Source organism: Petaurus breviceps, unplaced genomic scaffold, assembly GCF_028583685.1.
Source record: "Petaurus breviceps papuanus isolate PSGF00001 unplaced genomic scaffold, PetGlider_PUasm1.0 225, whole genome shotgun sequence".
Classification (NCBI taxonomy): Eukaryota; Metazoa; Chordata; class Mammalia; order Diprotodontia; family Petauridae; genus Petaurus; species Petaurus breviceps.
Window position 1 is genome coordinate 16,198,138 of NW_027185889.1, and position 18,668 is coordinate 16,216,805.

Sequence of the window (18,668 nt, forward strand, 5' to 3'; positions counted from 1 at the left end):
TCTCCCTACACTGTCTCAGGCAGCTTCTCTCTAGCTCAGCATTCCCTAATAAAATACGCATCTCTCTTCCTAATACAGTAGCCAGCTGCACCTATAGAATTTAGTAGTTTGACCCAGCTGTGTACTGGGTCATACTTGTATGTATCCTACATTCAGTCATTGTATACTCCCTAGCTCATTATATACATTCTGAATCTCTCGTTAGCTTGGGATATACTTATACTCCCAATATCCATCTTGACGAATGTGACATTGATGGGTGGCACCTTGGTCAGCCCTGACTGATAGTTGACTTAGTGATGTTTCAAGCCTAATACCACACCTCCAAGTAGTGCCCCCTCCACACCACCACCCACCCCCTGGGCTATTTCCTGGTGAATTCTGGGCAATATGCCTGTCAGTAGATATTAAAAGTGCATGTTCCTTTAAGAACTGACCACTCCTTAACTCCTCCCTAATTCCACCCCACTCACCTAATTAGCATACTTGGCAGGGGTTCTACTGTAGATTATCCTTTAACTTTATAAACTTTAACTGTATCCCTCTAAGGTTGCAGGGTCCCTAAGAACTCTTGCCCCCTTTATAGTGTAACAATAAATCTTTTCCACCTTGACTTAGAAAATACTTGAGTCCGTGAATTCATTCCAGACTGCTTTCCAGGGACTCTGGTTATTGGGATTCTTAAACTCCCTGAACCCCATCAATATGACAATGATGCTATAGCGTAATTTGCAGAGGGAGAAGAAATAGGGTATGTCTAGTAGGAGTCTTTGAGGATAGATTGATACCTCTTTTGTTCCCTGAAACATATATGGGATCTCCTTGTCATGGTTCAAAAGCTTAATATGGATAAGGCCTTTGACTTGGCATTGATTATGTCCTTTTAATAAAGTATGAACTTATCTTACCTTGGGTTTCAGGGCTAGCTGATATGTGTAGGCTGTAGGTTTGGATTAAAAGGGAGGGTAGAAATAGCTGGAGAAAACCAGGCTAAGAGAAACACAGAGAAAATAGAACTATATATAGGGCCTCAAAATCAGTTCCCTGGTAGTGGAAGCCTGTACATCTGTGAGGGCTTTTCAAGGAACAAAATGGCCCAAGAGATAGTGGATAGAAGCAGTGGCAGAGGGGCTAGGAGTTACTGGGCCAACCTGGAAGATACAGAAATACAAACTGGTAGCAATGAATCAGAAGTTGTAGAAAAATGAAGGCACTTCTTAATCAAATTTCCAAGAGTCAGTGGAGGGAATTCTAAAATTACTGAAGAGTCCTTGGACCTTTCAGGCCCTTGGGCCAAGGAAGAGTAAGGGACAGAGCTGTTATGTGAAAATCAAACCAAGACTTGCCCTTCACTTGGACTGTGAAGTCTAAGAAATGGGGAGGCTTAATAACCTCAAATGCTTTCCTCAATTGAATAGACCTTCACCCCAGAGTTGGACCACACAGACCCTTGGAGATATGGGGCTTACCAAAGAAGAGGTTTGTTTGATTTTCTTGAAATGCTTAGTGTTTTTCTTTGGTAGGAGGAACTCAACCCAAGGGTAGTTAAAAAGGATTAAGATCAACAAAGGTAATCTTGACAAGGTAATCTTATACTTCATTCAGGAAAAAGAAGAAATATTCAGGAATACCTTCCTAAACTCTTTCTGGGCATACACACTACCTTATGATATCAGAAAGAATAAAGAATGCAAAACCAAAAAGCCATGAGAAGTTTGATGAAGGAGAGAATACTTTCACCTAGGAAATGGTGGTGGTGATCATGTGACAGCTAAAAGTTGTAAAACAATATCACAGGAAAACAATAATTTATGGGAAACATTTTTGTTGTTGATTTCCTCCTTACTCTTTGCCTTCCACATTCTTGACTCATTTATGCCATGTCTAGGATTTGCTCCCAATCTCTACCTGTTGAAATCTCCTGTCTATTCTTCTGAGCCCAACTTGAATGTCACCTCTTTTGTGATGCCTGTCCTAATCATCCTTAGCTGAAAGGATCTCTACTCCTTTCTAACTCTCCCAGTACAGTGATCATAAAGGTCTTGTTTGTATATTTATTATACTCTATTTTGTATTACTAGATTTAGTTACCTCATAGGCATCACTTTCTTGGGTTTCAGTTTCCTTATTTGTAAAATGAGGGATCAGTAAGTAAGTTGATAGGCATTTACTAAGTGTCTATCGTGTGCCAGTAAACATGGCTGGGGAAACAAAGATAGGCAAAAAGCAGTTCCTATTCTCAAGGAGTCCCCACTCTAATAGGAAGACAACATGTAACAACTATGTACAAACAAGATAAAGACAGGATAAATTGGAAATAATGGACAGAAAGAAAGCACAAGAATTAAGGGGGATCAGGAAAGTCTTCTTAAGGAAAAAGGTTTTTAGTTGGGTATAACAACAAGCACCCTAGCCTACCCAGGATGACTGCTAGCACAGGTTCTTTGATCTGCTTTTCCAAAGGAAAGCAACTTTTAAGGGGTCAACAATCTTACTTTAATTGCATATATATATATGTATGCATTCACTTAGTTCGGGAGAAAAGTCAACACCCTGAACTTTAGAGAAAATACAAACAGAAATTACAAGCAGAAAAAATACAGACTGAGAAAATAACATAAATCAAGAGACAGGGCTTCTAGCAATCTGACCAAAGCTATATGTTACATAGTTACCAGAGAAAGAAGCACCAACATTGGGTTTTCAAAGCCAGGGGGCTCCTTAACAGTTAACCCGAGTTTTGTCTGGTCAAATTACACAAACACTCTTCCAATGAGTGAGCTCCAGAGCAAAACCTCACCTCAGAGTGAGAGGGCATCACAACATAGAGGGCATCACAACCCCGACGACCCACTGAGTAATTACAAAGTAACAAAAGGTGCCAGCCTTCCTGAAAAACAAGCCTCCTCAAATCAAGCTTCTCTTGTTGGGCTCCACGTGAGACCTATTAATGGACCGGGAAGATGTTCAACTCCCATTATCATTGCACTGGGACTTGAAGGGATACAGGGAGGCTGGAGGCAGAGATGAGAAGGAAGAGAATTCCAGGCATGGGGGCAGTCAGAGTAAATGCCAGAATAAAAGTCAGGAGATGGAATACCTAGCTTGAGGTATAACAAAACAGCCAGTGTTACTAGGTTGCAGAATATGTTGAAGTGAGAAAGGTAAAAGACTGGAAAGGTGTAAGGGGGATGGATAGACAGAGGATGCCATCACCTAGAGGTGACAGGCAGCCTACTAGAGTTTAACAACTAGACAATTAGACAACTAGACATGGTCAAACCTGTGCTTTAAGATTACTTTACTGCTGTGTTGTGTACATTGGACTTAGTTCTCAAAGATGACCATGACTTTAGGAAGATGTTGCCATGAACTTGCAAGTGAATTGGGCTTAAGTGAGGCAGGGCTTGCTAAGTCACTTTTTCCTCCTCCTCCTCCAGAGTCATCTGGTTCTAGTGACCAGATATAGATCAGGACAACTGGAGTTGGCCCAGGATGCAAAGGAAGCCCTTGACCTTTTTAAGCTAAGGTGAGTTCTCACTTTGACTGAGGCAATGCCCATTCAGTGATCAGAGCTATTGAAGAAGTGAACCACGGGATGGCCCCTTTGACACCACCCCCCCCCCTTAAAAAAAGAGAGGGGAAGACCCTCAGGGTTTCTGGCCAAAGAGAAACAATTACTATTTACATTCACTCTGAACTATCAGTTGATGGCACAAAATATAACCATTAAGTGGTATGTAGAAAAAGGATTGGAGGGGTGAAAGGGAAATTGTAAGCTCCTTGAGGACAAGGACTGTCTTTTGCCTCTTTTTGTATCTCCAGACCTTGGCACAGTGCTTGGCACATAGTAGGCACTCAATAGATTTTTATTCATTGATTGATGTACCAGGGAAACCAAGCATAAGTTTATATGAGCATTAACCATACACTCCAGCTTCTTCTATTTTCACATAAGACAACAAAAAGGCAAATATCTTGGGGCAGGGTGTTGTAAGGATTTAAAGCATCTGGTCCATATGCTTTCTGTCTATGACTTCCCCAGGGAATCTAAGCTACTATCACACTGGTAACTACCAAGAAAAGGGAACCAGATTTGAATAATGAAGCCTGAGCTTCACAAATAAGGCTGGAAAGCTAAGGGTAGGCAACCAAAATAACTAGGTTCTGCCCTGCCTTGGCCAACATTTCATTTGGGTTTTAGTGCAGAGGAGCTAAATCAATCTTTCACACTCTGTTGGAAGGATCCTTACCAACTACAGGAAGGTATAATGAGGTATGTTCATTTTTTCAGGAGGTTCAATTGCTTTGATAAAGGATGAAGACTACTCTTCCACTTGCTGATCTTTGCTGTGGACAGAGTAAAGTTGTGTATTAATAAATTACTCATTTTGATTAAAGAATATGAGAAAGAGCATTGGATCTACAATTAGAAGATGAGGGACTGAATCCTGACTGTTACTCCTTGCACAGTGGGACCTAGGGCAAATCACTCCTCTAGGCCTCAGTTTCTTTAGCTATAAAATGAGAGGTTTAGGCTAGAAAATCTCTAAATTTCTAAATCCCAAGATCCTACATATTACTAAAACCACGTCTCCATTCAATTTTGTATAATTCAACAGGGACTCAGTAAACACTTGTTATGTACGAGGGATTGTGATGTAGTTACTGGGGCTAGAAGAAGGACTGGATGCATTTCATTGATATAGGGAACTCTTGGATAAGGAAATTCCATCTATCAAAGTAGGTCAGAACCTTTTCTGCAATTTATAATCTTACAGAGTTGCTTAGAGCACCAAGGGGTTATGTGACTTGTCCATAGTCACATGGCCAGTAAATACTGGTCAAAGGCTGCACACAAACCCATGTCTTTCCTACCTCCAAGGCTGGCTTTCTATCTACTAATTCATGCTTCCTCTGGGGAAATGTTAAAAGAAAAATGAAAGACAGTTGCTCAAATAGTCAATCAATAAACAACTATAAATCAATAAGAATTTATTAAGCACTTGCTATGTGTTAGGTGTTGTGGTTGGTGTCTGGGATACACATAAAAATGAAACAACCTTTACCCACCACAGGCTTATATTCTATCAGAAGAGATAATAAACACATTAAAAAATATCTATAGCATAAATATAAATGTATATAAAGTAGTTAAATTAAATACAAGGTAGTTTGGTAGAGAGGGCACTGGCAATTGGGGATGACCAGGAAAGGTTTACTTCATGAATGAGATGGTGACTAAGCTGTCTTACAGGAAGAGAAGAGGGGAAGATAGGAAGGGAGCTCATTCCAGGCACTCAGATGACTTGAGTGTTAAGTAAATGCTGTATAGTTATATACTACATAGCCAGTTCTGTTCTATAAAACATTTTTTTCAAAATGTTGTGCTTTGCTTAAATGAGGGAAGTTTTCAACATTCATCAAACATCTTTGTATTAATAGTCAATATCTGGGGTTCCCACCTGTCTTATCTAAAATGTATCCTCTAGGTTCTAACAGGAGGTGGGGAGGGTGAGACATTATCTTTTTCAACAATAAAGGATTGCTGAAAAAACATTTGTCTCATATAAAAACTCTGGTTAAATGACTTTTTAAAAAATCTTATTTTTATTGATATCTATTCAAATATTTTTATCCTTTTCTCACCTCTATTTTAACAAAGATTTAAAAAAGAGAAAAAGAAAAATAGTTCAACAAAACTCAATTAACATATCAATATTTATATTAGCATCTTCATAACCTGAAACAGTGACTAGCACATAGTAGGTGCTTAAATGCCTGTTGATTGATTGATTGCTCATTGGTGCCTGGCAGTGTATGCAATATTCCACACCCACACTCCCCCACTTTTGCACAGAGTGGAAGGAGTTGCTAAATGATTTTTAAAATAATAACATACTGACATACAAATATATCTATTTAATTCTATATTATGTAAGTAAGTATATGTTGTAACTAGATGGTAACTAAAATGACTAATACAGACATTTGTCAATGCATGTGGTATTTTATGTTTTATTTGGGTGAGGCAATTCTTATCTCATAACAATTTACCACTTAAGTTACTTATATGTAAGAAATCCACATGTTGTAAATGAGAGGGAGTTCCCCCACACTGAAATATTTAGCTATGTATTTTGACACAGTTATACTAGAATCTTGCATTTTAGAATTTCTAATACGGATACAATTTTTTTTTCCTGGAGAAAAACAAGGATTAAGGGTCAGGAATTTTGAAGGGGAGAAAAGAATTGATACAACTGCTTATCAGTGTTTATGTCTACCAGAGTGTCAGGAAAAATATCCATTAATCACATTATCTGCATAAATCTGCCTCTTGCCAAGACTGCTCAGACATCTAGCCAGATTTTTAGCAATCTCCTACGGTCTACTATAACTCTATAGGGAATTCTGGGACAAGATTAAGCTATAGATGATCATTAATATGCAATCTTTTAAAATGATATTGATATCTTCTCTGAAAAAATTTCCACCAGTTTAGTGTCACACTCAAAAGTAGCAACTAATGATCTAGTTGATGTATAAAAAATCAAGAGATGCTGGGGTGTAGGGACCTGGGAACGAGGTTGGTAAACTAAGTAAGATAAAGTTAGACAGTTCTGGGGTATCCATGTTTCTTCTTCATAGCCCCAATTTATGAATGCTAAATACAAGTTCCTGATTCTTTGCTATTAAGCTAGGCCAGTTGTAGAGGGATCTATATCTCCATTACATTTTATGACTTCACTTGAAAGGAATAAATCTAAAAAGTTACTCTGTCTTGTTAGTTACCAGTAGGCTGGTGTACTTGATAGAATACTTTGTTCTAAATATAGGGGAAGTGCCAAACAGCCTAATGCTAACCAGAGCATGACCTATGTAATGGTGAAGATTAGCATTGTTATCAGTTGTTTCAGTTGCATCAGACTCTCTGTGACCCCATTGGGGGGTTTATTGGCAAAGATACTGCAGAAGTTTGCTATCTCCTTCTCTAGATCATTTGACAGATAAGGAAACTGAAGGGTTAAGTGACCTGCCCAAGGTCACACAGCTAGTAAGTGACTGAGGGCAGATCTGAACTCAGGTCTTCCTGAGTCCAGGCCCAGTATTCTATCTACTGTATTACCTAGCTGTCCTGAAGATTAGTAGAGGTGTCTAAAACAAAAAATCAGGGTTGGGAATGTAAAGCTTTTCTCTTTATATTTCTCAGTGATATCAAGAAATAGATGAGAATGATTAGAGAAATCTGGTGAAGGTGTGGAACAAAACTTTCTTGTTTAAAGGAAACCACTCAACTTTGTTTTAAATATCCTAGTCCTATCCGACATCTTTATCAACTTGGATTTCTTTAGTATGATTTCATGGAACTGTTTAAGCTTTTAAAAACCACTATTAACAGAAATTCAGGGGTCCAAAAGTAAGTTACTCCCCTAATACTGATCCTGCCCAGACACTCTATCTATCTTCATCTACTGTTAGATACAGTATTCCTCATAGTATCTAGTTAAAACGATAGGGTTTTTTTTTTCCTATTTTAATGTATTAATGGTTAGTCTGTTTGAGTCCATTTCTCTTCTCAGTGCTAAGTTCAGTTAATGGGGTTAACATTTCCCCCCATCACTACAGACCCTAAAAGCACTGACATTTGTTTCAGAGCTAAAGAAATAAATTCAACAATGCTCTTACTAGTCCTAAAGAAAACAAACAGCTTCTCTGGAATCCGCAGGAGTGGCTTCTTGGCTATGGAAGCCTGTAGTTGATCGGCTGCTTCCCAACAGCTGACTCAGTGTAAGACTGAATAAAGAGGAAGTGAGAATAAACAGGGATGATTTAATTGCCCACAGGAATAAATCTATTGGTTAGATCCGGTTCAGAACTCTGTTTATTCTGGTCGGGTCTCACTATCAACACAATCTTTGACCAGTAACTCAAAGTACACATTTCTTGACCACAACACAAAGTACTTAGTGGGAGAATGAAAGAGAAAAAAAAAGGGTCCTGGGAAAGTTGGGGTTTCCTTCTCAATTTGGAAGTATGTTAGTTAACTTTCCACATGATCCCAAACAAAGGTTACTACTAACAAATTGATCAAATTCTACTTCATTTTCTAACTTAGTTTTCAAATGGCTGCAGGTCAGGAAGGAAGACTAGATCTGAATTCTTTTATGTTAACGCCCTAACTCTCAGTACCTCTATAAGAAAAGAAGAAAAGATTCCCCCATATTTTTGTGACAGTGTTAATCCTTTGTGTATACCAACTCTACAACTAAGCACAAAGGAGCATAGTTTGATGCTGGGCCTCCTCCCTGTTGCCACCCCTCTGCAACCACATAAATCTCACCAGGATGCTTGGAAGAGTCACTCTTGCTGGGCTGGGTGTGGTAAGGGTGGAGCTTCCCATCTATTTATATTTTGGGCACTGCAGTGGTGGACAGCCCACGTCTACTAGTTATGATGTATATGATTAGTTCCTGTATGTGAACACAGGATTACGCTTCTGATTCATTAGACATGGACTTCTAGAAATGAAAGTGACCTCAGAGATCACCATTTTTGAGATGAGAATATTGAGCTTGACTGAAGGATACTTGGGATTTACCATGCTAGGGAGTAAGGGACAAAGGTTCCTCAGTCTCCTAAAGCTAAGGTGCCAAACTAGAAAAAGTGTCTACTCCGGCGGCTAGATGGCGAAGTGAGTCAGGAGGACCCAAGTTCGGTTCTGGCTTCAGACACTTAACACCCACACAAAAAAACTAGCTGTGTAACCTTGGGCAAGTTACTTAACCCCAGTTGCCCTCCAAAAGGCAAAAAAAAAAAAAAGAAAGAAAGAAAAAGTTTCTACTCATCCATACATAATGATCCCTACAGGTAGCATATTGACTTGGTTTTAAAATGTCATATTGTCTCTGTTTTATTATATTTTTATTTAGTTTGTTAACTATTTCCCAACTTCATTTCAATCTGATTTGGGCCACACTCAAGATTCTTGCTGCAGTATGTCTGTCATCTCTGTTCCAAAGGAATGACTCCCTTACAAGTATCCCCATGTGAATCTGGCCACAGTGTTGGTGGGACCCATCTGTGCACGTGCCTATGCAGTGAATTCAGCATTAACTGGAGAAACTGTGATGGGGTGGGATGGCCCATGGGACAGGAGGCCAGGAGACCTGGATTCTGGCTCTACCACTCATTAGCTGTGGGGGCTTGGGAAAGCCATCTTTTTCCAGGTCTTAGCTTCCTCATCTGAAAAATGAAAAGTTTAAAGAGTAGCCAAACAAATCATGGCACATAAATGTAATGGGCTACTACTGAATATAAGTGGAAAAAAAGCAAATATAAAGAATTCAAACATGGGAAGATTATATGAACCAATGTAAAATGAAGGAAGCAGAATCTAGAAAATAGTACACATAATTATTACAACAGTGTACATGTAAAAGAATAGGCAAAATGGAATGGAATGCTATATAATTATAATGACCAAGTCTGATTCTGGAGAAGAGTTGTGAGAAAGTACCTCCTTCTTTTCACTGGAGAGGTGGAAGAATACGAGGGTGGCATGCTGCTTATCTGGCCAGATGGCAATGTGTTGGTTGATTTTGCTGAACTTCCTTTTTCTTTCTTAATCACTGATACCTTTTTATTCTTCTCAAACCCCTCCCCTCCCCACCTTCTTAGCTGAGGAGTCTGCCTCATAGTCACTGAAAAGACCAAGGCTATTTTCTGAGAGCGCCATCTCCCCTCATCTCACAGCACTCAGAGGTGGCTCCCACTGATTCCTCCTGCCCTGTCTCAAATGGAGAAGTAGCTCTTCTCCCTGACAAAGCAAATCCTTCTACATGTCCATGTGTTCCCATCCCATTCTGTCTTTTCCAGCAGATCACCCCCCTGTCAGGTCCACTCTCTACTTTCTAGTTTCTTTACTAGCTGTTTTCCCTGCTCCCAACAAACACACCAATGTTTCCTCCATTCTCAAAACAACCCTTATTTAGGCCACCTATTTGTCTTTGCTTTCATCTTCCCTCTTTCCCCCCTTTGTGGATAAACCCTCTGAGAAGGCATTCTACAATGGGTGCCTCCACTTCCTTTACTCTCAGATTCTTAACTCTGCAGTCTGACTTCCAGACTCATTCAACTGAAATTGCTTTGTCTGCAAAGTGCCCAGTGATCTCTCAGCTGTCAAGTCTAATGACCTTTCTCATCATCTTTCTTGACTGTGATTGCCCTGTTCCCCACAATCCTTTCTTCACTCTAAGTTACTTCGATATTGCTCTCTCCTGGTTCTCGTCCTGCTTGTCTGACACCCCCTTTTCAGTCTCCTTGGCTGGATTTTTACCCAGGAAGTACCATATAAACATGATTAGTCTCGGTCCTCCAAGGTTCTGTTCCAGGCTCTACTCTCTTCTTCCTCTGTACTATTTCACCTAGTGATCTCATCAGCTTCTATGGATTAAATGACCATCTCTATATTGTAAGTCTACCTACCCAGTCCAGCTCCTCTCCTGACCATCAGACTCACAGATCCAAATGCGTAATTAAACAGTTTGAACTGCATGTCTTGTAAATATCTTAAATTCAGCATATCCAAAATTGAACTAATTATCTTTCTCCCCAAACTGTCCTGTCTTTCTAGCTTCCCTGTTATTATTGAGGGGGCCACTATCCTCCCAATCACTTTCTCTGAGCCCCCCATCCAATTTGTTGCTAAGTTTTATTGACTTTTAGTTGGAACATCTCTCCTATATGCCTCCTCCTCTCCTCTGACACTACCAGTAGTGGTAGCGTCCTCTGGTGTAGGCCCTCATCTCTTCACAGCGGCATGACTACTGGGGGGGTGGGGGAGGGGAGATCTGCTTGATTCAAGTCTCTCCCTCCAGTCCATCCTCCACTCAGCTGTCACCGTGATCTTCCCAAAGTGCAGGTCTGACTATGTCACTTTGCTATTCAAGGAATTCTAGTGGCTTCCTATTTCCTCTAGGATCAAATAAAAAAAACACCACATTTGGCTTTTAAAGCCCTCTCATGACCTGGCCCTTTCTACCTTTTCAGTCTTCTCCTACTTTATCTCCCAGCCATGAACTCCATGACCCAGTGACATCAGCTTCACTCTCTGTCTCTAGAGTTTGTGCATTTCCCTGCCTGTCTCCCAGGCCTAGGATTCTCTCTTTGTCTCGGCCTTCTAGCTTTTGTGGATTCCTTGAAGTTTCAGCTGAAATTCCACCTTCTGCAAGAAGCCTCTTCCATTTCCTCTATTATCTTCAAATGGTATGTGTATTCATATCTAGATGCATATACACATTTACATATATGAATGTGTATTTTATATGTACACAATATAAATGTATATGTAGAGTGTATATATGTAAATACATATAAATGCACAAGCACAGCAATAGTTGGTAAAAGCTGTTTTCGTGAAAAAGGCTTGTAACACTGTAGTTATCAATGGATACCATATCATCTTCTTACTTTTTAGAATGGGAGATATGATAATGCTTACTCACCCCCTTTTCCTTTAACATTAATAAGACTTGGAAAAAGCAGTAGCCAGGGTCCTGAAAATGACTGAGAAGGAGACTTTCTATTGCTAATGGGATAGGGTCTTTTCAATTTAAAATCAGCTTTTGCCTTAAAAGTAAGGCACTCTCAATGGCCATTAGATTTGGCCTAATTTAGAGGAGTGACCTTTGCCCTCTACCCTCAGAGGGCATTGGGGAGCAGGCCACAGAGACCCTGAAATGGGGGACAATAATTTTTACTGAACCTTAACGTGATTCTAGTCAATTCACAAACGTTTATGAAGTTCCTACAATGTGTGAGGTAGTGTGGTTATAAAGTCAAAATGAATTGGTCCTTGTTCTGCAGGAGTTAAGGGTTTGCTGCTAACCATCTGACAAGTCTGAAGAGCATGGGAAGACATCCCAGGCAGGGCAGCAGTCTAGCCATGGCTCTGCCTCTCACTGGCTTCCTTCCAGAGCTGGCTCTGAGGGTTCTCTATTCTCCAACATATACACACTCACATAGACTTACTTCATCTCCAAGTTTATTCTGCATAGCGACCTGTTTTAAGTAATGTTATATAAAAATACACAGATCTCCATGGATTCTACTCTTTTAAAAACTATCTTTCTTTTTTGGGTTTAAGCCAAAAACTCAGCAAAAAGTACAACTGCTTTTTAAGACTTTAGATATTTTAGGTGACGAAGTAATGACTTGGTAGATCCCACATTAGTTATGATCCCCAGTGCATCATTTAGCCATGTCAAGTCCCAGGGAAAGCAAAATATTTTCTGTTCTTTAAGTGATCAACACTAGAATGACACAATAGCAATTTGCAAGTAAACTTTCTTTTTCATTTCATTAAATTCTGTTTATATTTTGGTTTGGTTTGTAGTCTTCTTATTAATTAAAAATTAATCTTTCGGGGTGGCTAGGTAGTGCAGTGGAATAGAGCACCAGCCCTGGAGTCAGGAGGACCTGAGTTCAAATGTGACCTCAGAAACTTAACACTTACTAGTTGTGTGACCTTGGGCAAGTCACTTAACCCCAATTGCCCCTCAAAAAAAAGGCAAAAAAAAAGATAAAAAAAATTAATCTTTCAAGTCTGGGTTCAGCAAACTATGGCCAGAGCCACATCTGGGGTTTGTTTTTGTGTGACTAGTGAGCTAAGAATGGTTTTTACATTTTAAAATACAATTAAGTTTTATTTTAAAATGTAAAAACTATTCCTAACTCTCTCTTCCTTGTTTATCATAGACTAGACATGGCTTAATCTTGTTCCTAAGAGGTAATTTCTGGATAGTTCTTCCTTCAATATCCTTCTCTTAGCTCTTTTTTTGCCCTCTTATTTTGAGACTTGTTTTCCAGTGCTATTTTATATAATGATGTTTTCATCTGATAATAATGCTACTAAAGAGGCAGAATGGCATTGTGGGTAGAGGTCAGGGCTTGGAGCCAGCAAGAACTGGGTTCAAATCATGCCTCTGATCCATACTGACTCTATAATCCAAAGCAAGTTACATGTAACCTCTCAATGCCTTTGGCACATCTCCAGGAGTTAAAGTCATATCCAGAAAAGATGCCAACCTACACTGGTAAGAGGGAGTTTCCTATAGATGTAAAATCAGAGGCTCTGTCCTTATTCTTATCCTATCATTCACATTACTTATCATCAGCTGTGAACCAACTGCCACACACAATGTAGTCAAGCCAGAAGAGCTGAAGCAGCAAGGCCCCCACGGGGAGAAACTGGAGGCAGAACGTCCCAGGCAAGTCAAATCCCCACCACCATCTTGACCACCACCTCCCTTCAAGATCTGAAGAAAACATCCCAGGACCTTGAATCTCAAAGCTTTGGGAACAGCTATGCTTCCAGCCTCATGCTGTCAGCTATCATCCTGGGAAGGAATCCCTATGGAGTAGAAGCCTGGCAACCACAGTTACTGAAGATTAAGAAAGGAAAGTACTTGCCACCAAAGTCTCTGGCACTGTCAGATAGTTTAACATAAAAACTGATAGGATTCTATATCACTGGAAATCACACTAAAGAAGCATCATTATCTGTTTTGCTACTAAACCCTAAAGACCATGAGACATTTTCATTTAACTTGTGTGAAACCGTCTATGACTTTTTTATTTGTATCCCCATCTTTCTTCCTTCCTTCCTTCCTTCCTTCCTTCCTTCCTTCCTTCCTTCCTTCCTTTCTTCCTTCCTTCCTTCCTTCCTTCCTTCCTTCCTTCCTTCCTTCCTTCTTTCTTCCCTTCCTTTCTTCTCTCCCTCCTTCCTCCCTCCCTCCCTTCTTCCTTCCCTCCCTTCATTCCTCTTTCCCTCCCTCCTTTCCTTCTTTCCATCCCCTCTAGACTAAAACAATCAACAGTGGAAGGTGTCTTCTCTTCCACTTTAAACCTCTCTTTCTTCCCTAGGAATTACTCACATTTGCAGGCATCTGGAGCAGAGAAGGGTCTCTGAAGGTCCCGATAGAAACCTGGCTTGCATCGCTGGCAATGTTGACCTTCTGTATTGTGCTGACAGTTGTCACACACTCCACCACTCCGATTTCCTGATGCTCGCCATACATCCTTGTCAAAGTGACATGTGTCAGCATGGCCATTGCACTTGCAGGCTGAGAAAGAGGAGAGAGGAAAGAACATGATGAAAAATGAGACAAATGCCAGCTGTGATAGGACTTTTCAAGACTCAGAGCATTAAGGGGTAGTCAGGTAAACTGGGTATCTGCTTTTAAAACACTGAAATTTCAAGACCTTTTATGTTCTAAGGAGACCTACAAAGTTAAAACTTGTTTGTTAAGCAAAGAAACTGTGGAATATCGCTAATTTCCAGGATAGAGATTTTTATTAGAGAGGAAGTTCTACAGACCAAAATGTCTCACTTCTCTGCAATGAGGGTGAAGCTGTAAAAATCCTCCAGTGATCATGGCCCATTTCTGGGCATCCTTTGGCCCCATTCTGATTGCTTTTATGAGTAACCAGTTTAACCAATTGATAACTTGAAAACTAGAGCAACATGATCACTTATGAAAGAGATAGTGACTCACTCATTGTTCCCTCCTCAGATTTTCATTTGGCCCTCTCCGGGATCTCTCCTTTGCCTACAGAACCTACTTTGTATCACATGCATTTGTAAGTGTGCCCTATCTCCCAGATTAGGCTTAGCCCAATGCCTTGAATATAGGGGCTTAACAGATGTTTGTTGAATTTGGATTGGCCTAAAGTAACACTCAGAAGTGACTCCCAAAAGTTCTGCTCAAAGTGCAAAAAATATACTGATTGTTCTTGGAATAATATTTCTGAGGTGTAGCTGAACTAGAGAGTATGAAGTTAGGGTAGAGAAATCAAATTCCTTCAGAAACCACAAATTCCCACTGTAAGTCAGCTACCCCATCTCTCAAGTACTAATTTTCCTAGAAACATTTCCATTATCTTTCAACAGATTCAAGAAACACACTCCCTTTTCTTTTTATTTATGAACTTAAATGAGCAAGTGATTTCTATGGGAAGGGCCAGAATGGCACTCTAGGAAACTGGGAAGAATTCTGTAAATTATTTGAAGTGATTTAGAATAAAAATATAAGCTTCCTCACTGACTACAATTCTGCTTTAAAATATTCTTGCCATTGTGTTTTCACTGTTTTCTCAACATATGATGGTATTGGGCCAGATTCTTAATAAAAAAACTCTTAAAAAACATGATAAGGAACATAGAGACCATAATGATTTCAGATATATAGTTAAGGGCAATCATTAACATTTCTTATAAACAAAAATAAGAGTCATATCCTTAACTGATGCCTGAAAAGATGGGGCTCACAATACCTACCTTTAAATCTTACAGGTACTAGGAAAATCTAAGTTTCTGTCAATACCAGGACTTGGTGGCCAGTGGTTGGGACAGACTGAGGCTGGGACTCTGAGGATAGATAGATCTGCTAAAATAAGGCGAGCGATCCTAGGAGGGAGTCCAAGCAGATGGTTGGGGAATATAACAATAAACAGTAGGTAGTGATCAAAGTAGACAGATGAATGGCATGGGGAGAGCAACACTGGGTAAGGGGATAACATCCTTGCAAACAGGTTGAGTACAGCATCAGCACACCCAGGTGGAAGGCAGCGAGTAGGAGGCAGCAGGTAGGCAATCACTGTGGGGAGGTCTAGCAGAAGGAAGCAAGGAGTTAGTCCAAGGGACTGGGTGCAGGTGACAGGGTTTTAGTACCTAGTGAGAATAAGGCCTCAGGGTTGTAGGACAAGGTGGGAAGACAGAAATATAAGAACAACAGTTGAAAAAGACAGGGCTCTGTTCTTAGTACTGGACTAACGAGGTGGGGGCTTGGTTACAATAAACCGTTGTGTGAGCTACACTATGAAGTGAGTAGAACCAGGAGGAACTGTTTGATTTTTGTCTTTGTCCCACATGCCTGCTCCAGTGCTTGGCACATAATAGACATTTAATAAGTGCTTGATGAAGGAATCCTGGATTTTCCTCCTCTGTAGGAGAATAAGCAGGATAAACCATGAAGGTCAGGCTACCTACAAGAATATGTCTGATTTTTGGTGTTAATTCAATTCCCTAGAGAGAAATTAGTACCAACTATAAAGGAAGCATTAAGGAATCATAATCCTGGTCATCAAGTTCGTAGTGATGGCCTAGAACAAATGCTTTAGGTAGAGACATCATCCCACATTAGCAGCTGGCAAACTGCCCAGGTCTCTGTAATCATCCTGTTTGGGCTCCATGGGTTATTAATCAGTGCTATAGGCTGACCTTGATCAGGAGTTCCCTTAACAAAAATAAAAATAAAAAAAGATTTTTCCCTTAGGGATTATGAAATTTACAGGATATTTTAAAAAATACAGTAGTTGGCTATGCTGGAAAAATTGGAGGTGAAATTGCAGAAGTGGAGCAGCAAATGGCTGGAGCTCCCCAGTGCCCTTCCTTGACACCCTTCTCAGGGCAGTCCCTGGGGGGTGCACTCTCACTCACGGCTGCCCAGGAGAAGGTAGCACAGCTTATTATTTGGAATCGTTATCACCCAAAGTATCCTCGATGAAACCTTTTTCTTTGTCTGGGACACTGTAGCAGCTCAGTTATCTAGTCAGCCTGCTTTACAAGGCCAAACAATTAATCCAAAAAGTATTAAATAAGAGCCATTGTAAGTGTTGTGCTGGCCGGAGGACATAAATACAATGATATGAGTCCCATTCTTCAGGAGTTTACTTTCTCATGGTGGGTGGGGAGAGGTAAGTACATAATAAGTATAAACAGAATAAATTCAAAAAGAACATGCACAAATAAATAGAAATTAATGAAAGAGGCCAGGGACAGAGAACTCTCTTCAAAGCCAGGAAGACCTAGGTTCAAGACCTGCCTCTAAGACACACCAATAGTGTGACCTGGGATCATTCATTTAATACCTCAATGTTCTAGGAAATTTTACAGAACTATAAATTATAAAGTAATAATAATAATGACTACTAATATTATATAGTACTTATTTTTAAACATTATTGCATTTTATCCTCAAAATAACCCAGGGAGGTAGGTGCTATTATTATCCTCATTTTACAGATAAGGCAACTGAGTCAGAAAGAAGAACGTACAGTTAATAAGTGTCTGGAACTGGCTTTGAACTGCATCTTCCTGACTGGATGTAGCGCTCCATCCCCTGCATCACCCAGCAGATCTGCCTTGCTTGAGGAAATTTCCTCACCAAGGAGTGCCTTCCCTGTAGCAGTGAAATTACAGGTCTCAGCTCTATCTGTATCTTAAGCGTAAAGTAGGGAAAGCAGCAGCACTTGCAGAGGGGTGAGGAAAATCTTCACTAGAAAGTTGTGCTTCAGTTGTGACTTGAAGGAAAACAGGAGTTCTATGGGGCAGAAGGGAGGGTGTCCAAACAAAAGAACAGAGATAGGAGATGGCACTGCTCCTGGGAGGAGCAGAGAGAGGGCCAGCTTGGCTGGACTGGAGAGCGCTGGAGAAGGAATGATGTGCAAGGGGGCTGGAAACACAGGTTGGGGCCAGGTTATGAAGGGCTTTAGAACCCAAATAAAGAGGTTTATTCTGTATACCTGAAGTGAGAGGAAGCCCCTGGAGTTTAATGAATAAGGGGAGTTATAAGGTCAGATCTGTGCTTAAGGAAAATGATTTTAGCAACAGTGTGAAGAATGAACTGGAAGGAGATCAGGGATACCAATCAGTATACAGAGACCAATTAGAATAAATTAGTAAAAATCTAGATGACAAGTGATGAGAACCTGTGTGAGTGGAGAGAAGGATCAGATGCTAGAGGTGTGAAAACAGAAATGGCAAGATGTGGCAACTGATGAGATCTGTGGAGTGAGGGGGGCTGAGGGGTCAAGGACAACGCTGAAGTTCTGATCCGGGGATGTTAGAAGAGTGCTGGTGTCTTTGAAAGAAACAGGGGTGTTTGGAAGAGGGTGACACTTGGGAGAAGAAAGAGAATCTTTTCTGTTTTGGGTGTGTTGAATTTAAGATGTTTCCAAGACATCCAGTTGGAGAAGTCCAATAGGTAATTGTTGATGTGGGATTGAAGCCCAGGGGAGAGATGGGACTCTCCAGATATACAGATCTGGGAGTTTTTGTCATAGAGAGAGAATTCAACCCAAGGGAACTTATGAGGTCTCCAAGAGAGAAAGAGTGGAGAGAGAAGGGCCCAGGAGAGACCCTTCAGGGAGTACAATGAACATATTTAGAGACAAGGGAAGGAATGAGGTTGGAAATTAGAGAAAGAAGATGATTGAGGTTGCAATTTGCTGGAGAAAAGAGGAGGAGATGAGATCATTGGGGATAATGTTACCAAGGAAAGACCTCATTGAGGTCTGTGGGGAAGGAGGAGAGAGTGCAAAATGATGTCAAGGGATTCGAGAATAAATGACAGTGTAGAATTGAATTGGTTAAATAGAGGGTTGAGATTTGGAAGGGAGAAATGTTAAATGAAAATTGGGAAAATTCCATAAGAAAGTACAGAAAGATGAAAGGATTGAAGATTTTGATAAGCGTGAAAAACAGCTTTAGGAGGGATGAGGCATAAAGACAAATGACATGATAGGAGGTTTTGGCCACATAAAGGAATGTCAGAGTTTTTGATGTTGTGCTTACATGTTGTATGCTTTCCATGAAACACTTGTGT

At 40.3% G+C, this 18,668-nt stretch overlaps 1 protein-coding gene across 2 annotated transcripts in view; it reads right to left on the reverse strand.

The window, feature by feature from the left end:
* NTN4 (netrin 4) overlaps window positions 1-18,668 on the reverse strand; it is a 145,206-nt gene that overhangs the window by 29,389 nt on the left and 97,149 nt on the right. For both annotated transcript variants that reach the window (XM_069095188.1, XM_069095187.1), the window contains exon 5: window positions 13,938-14,126. In XM_069095188.1, the coding sequence (XP_068951289.1) occupies window positions 13,938-14,126 (189 nt within the window). The remainder of the gene's footprint in view (window positions 1-13,937; window positions 14,127-18,668) is intronic.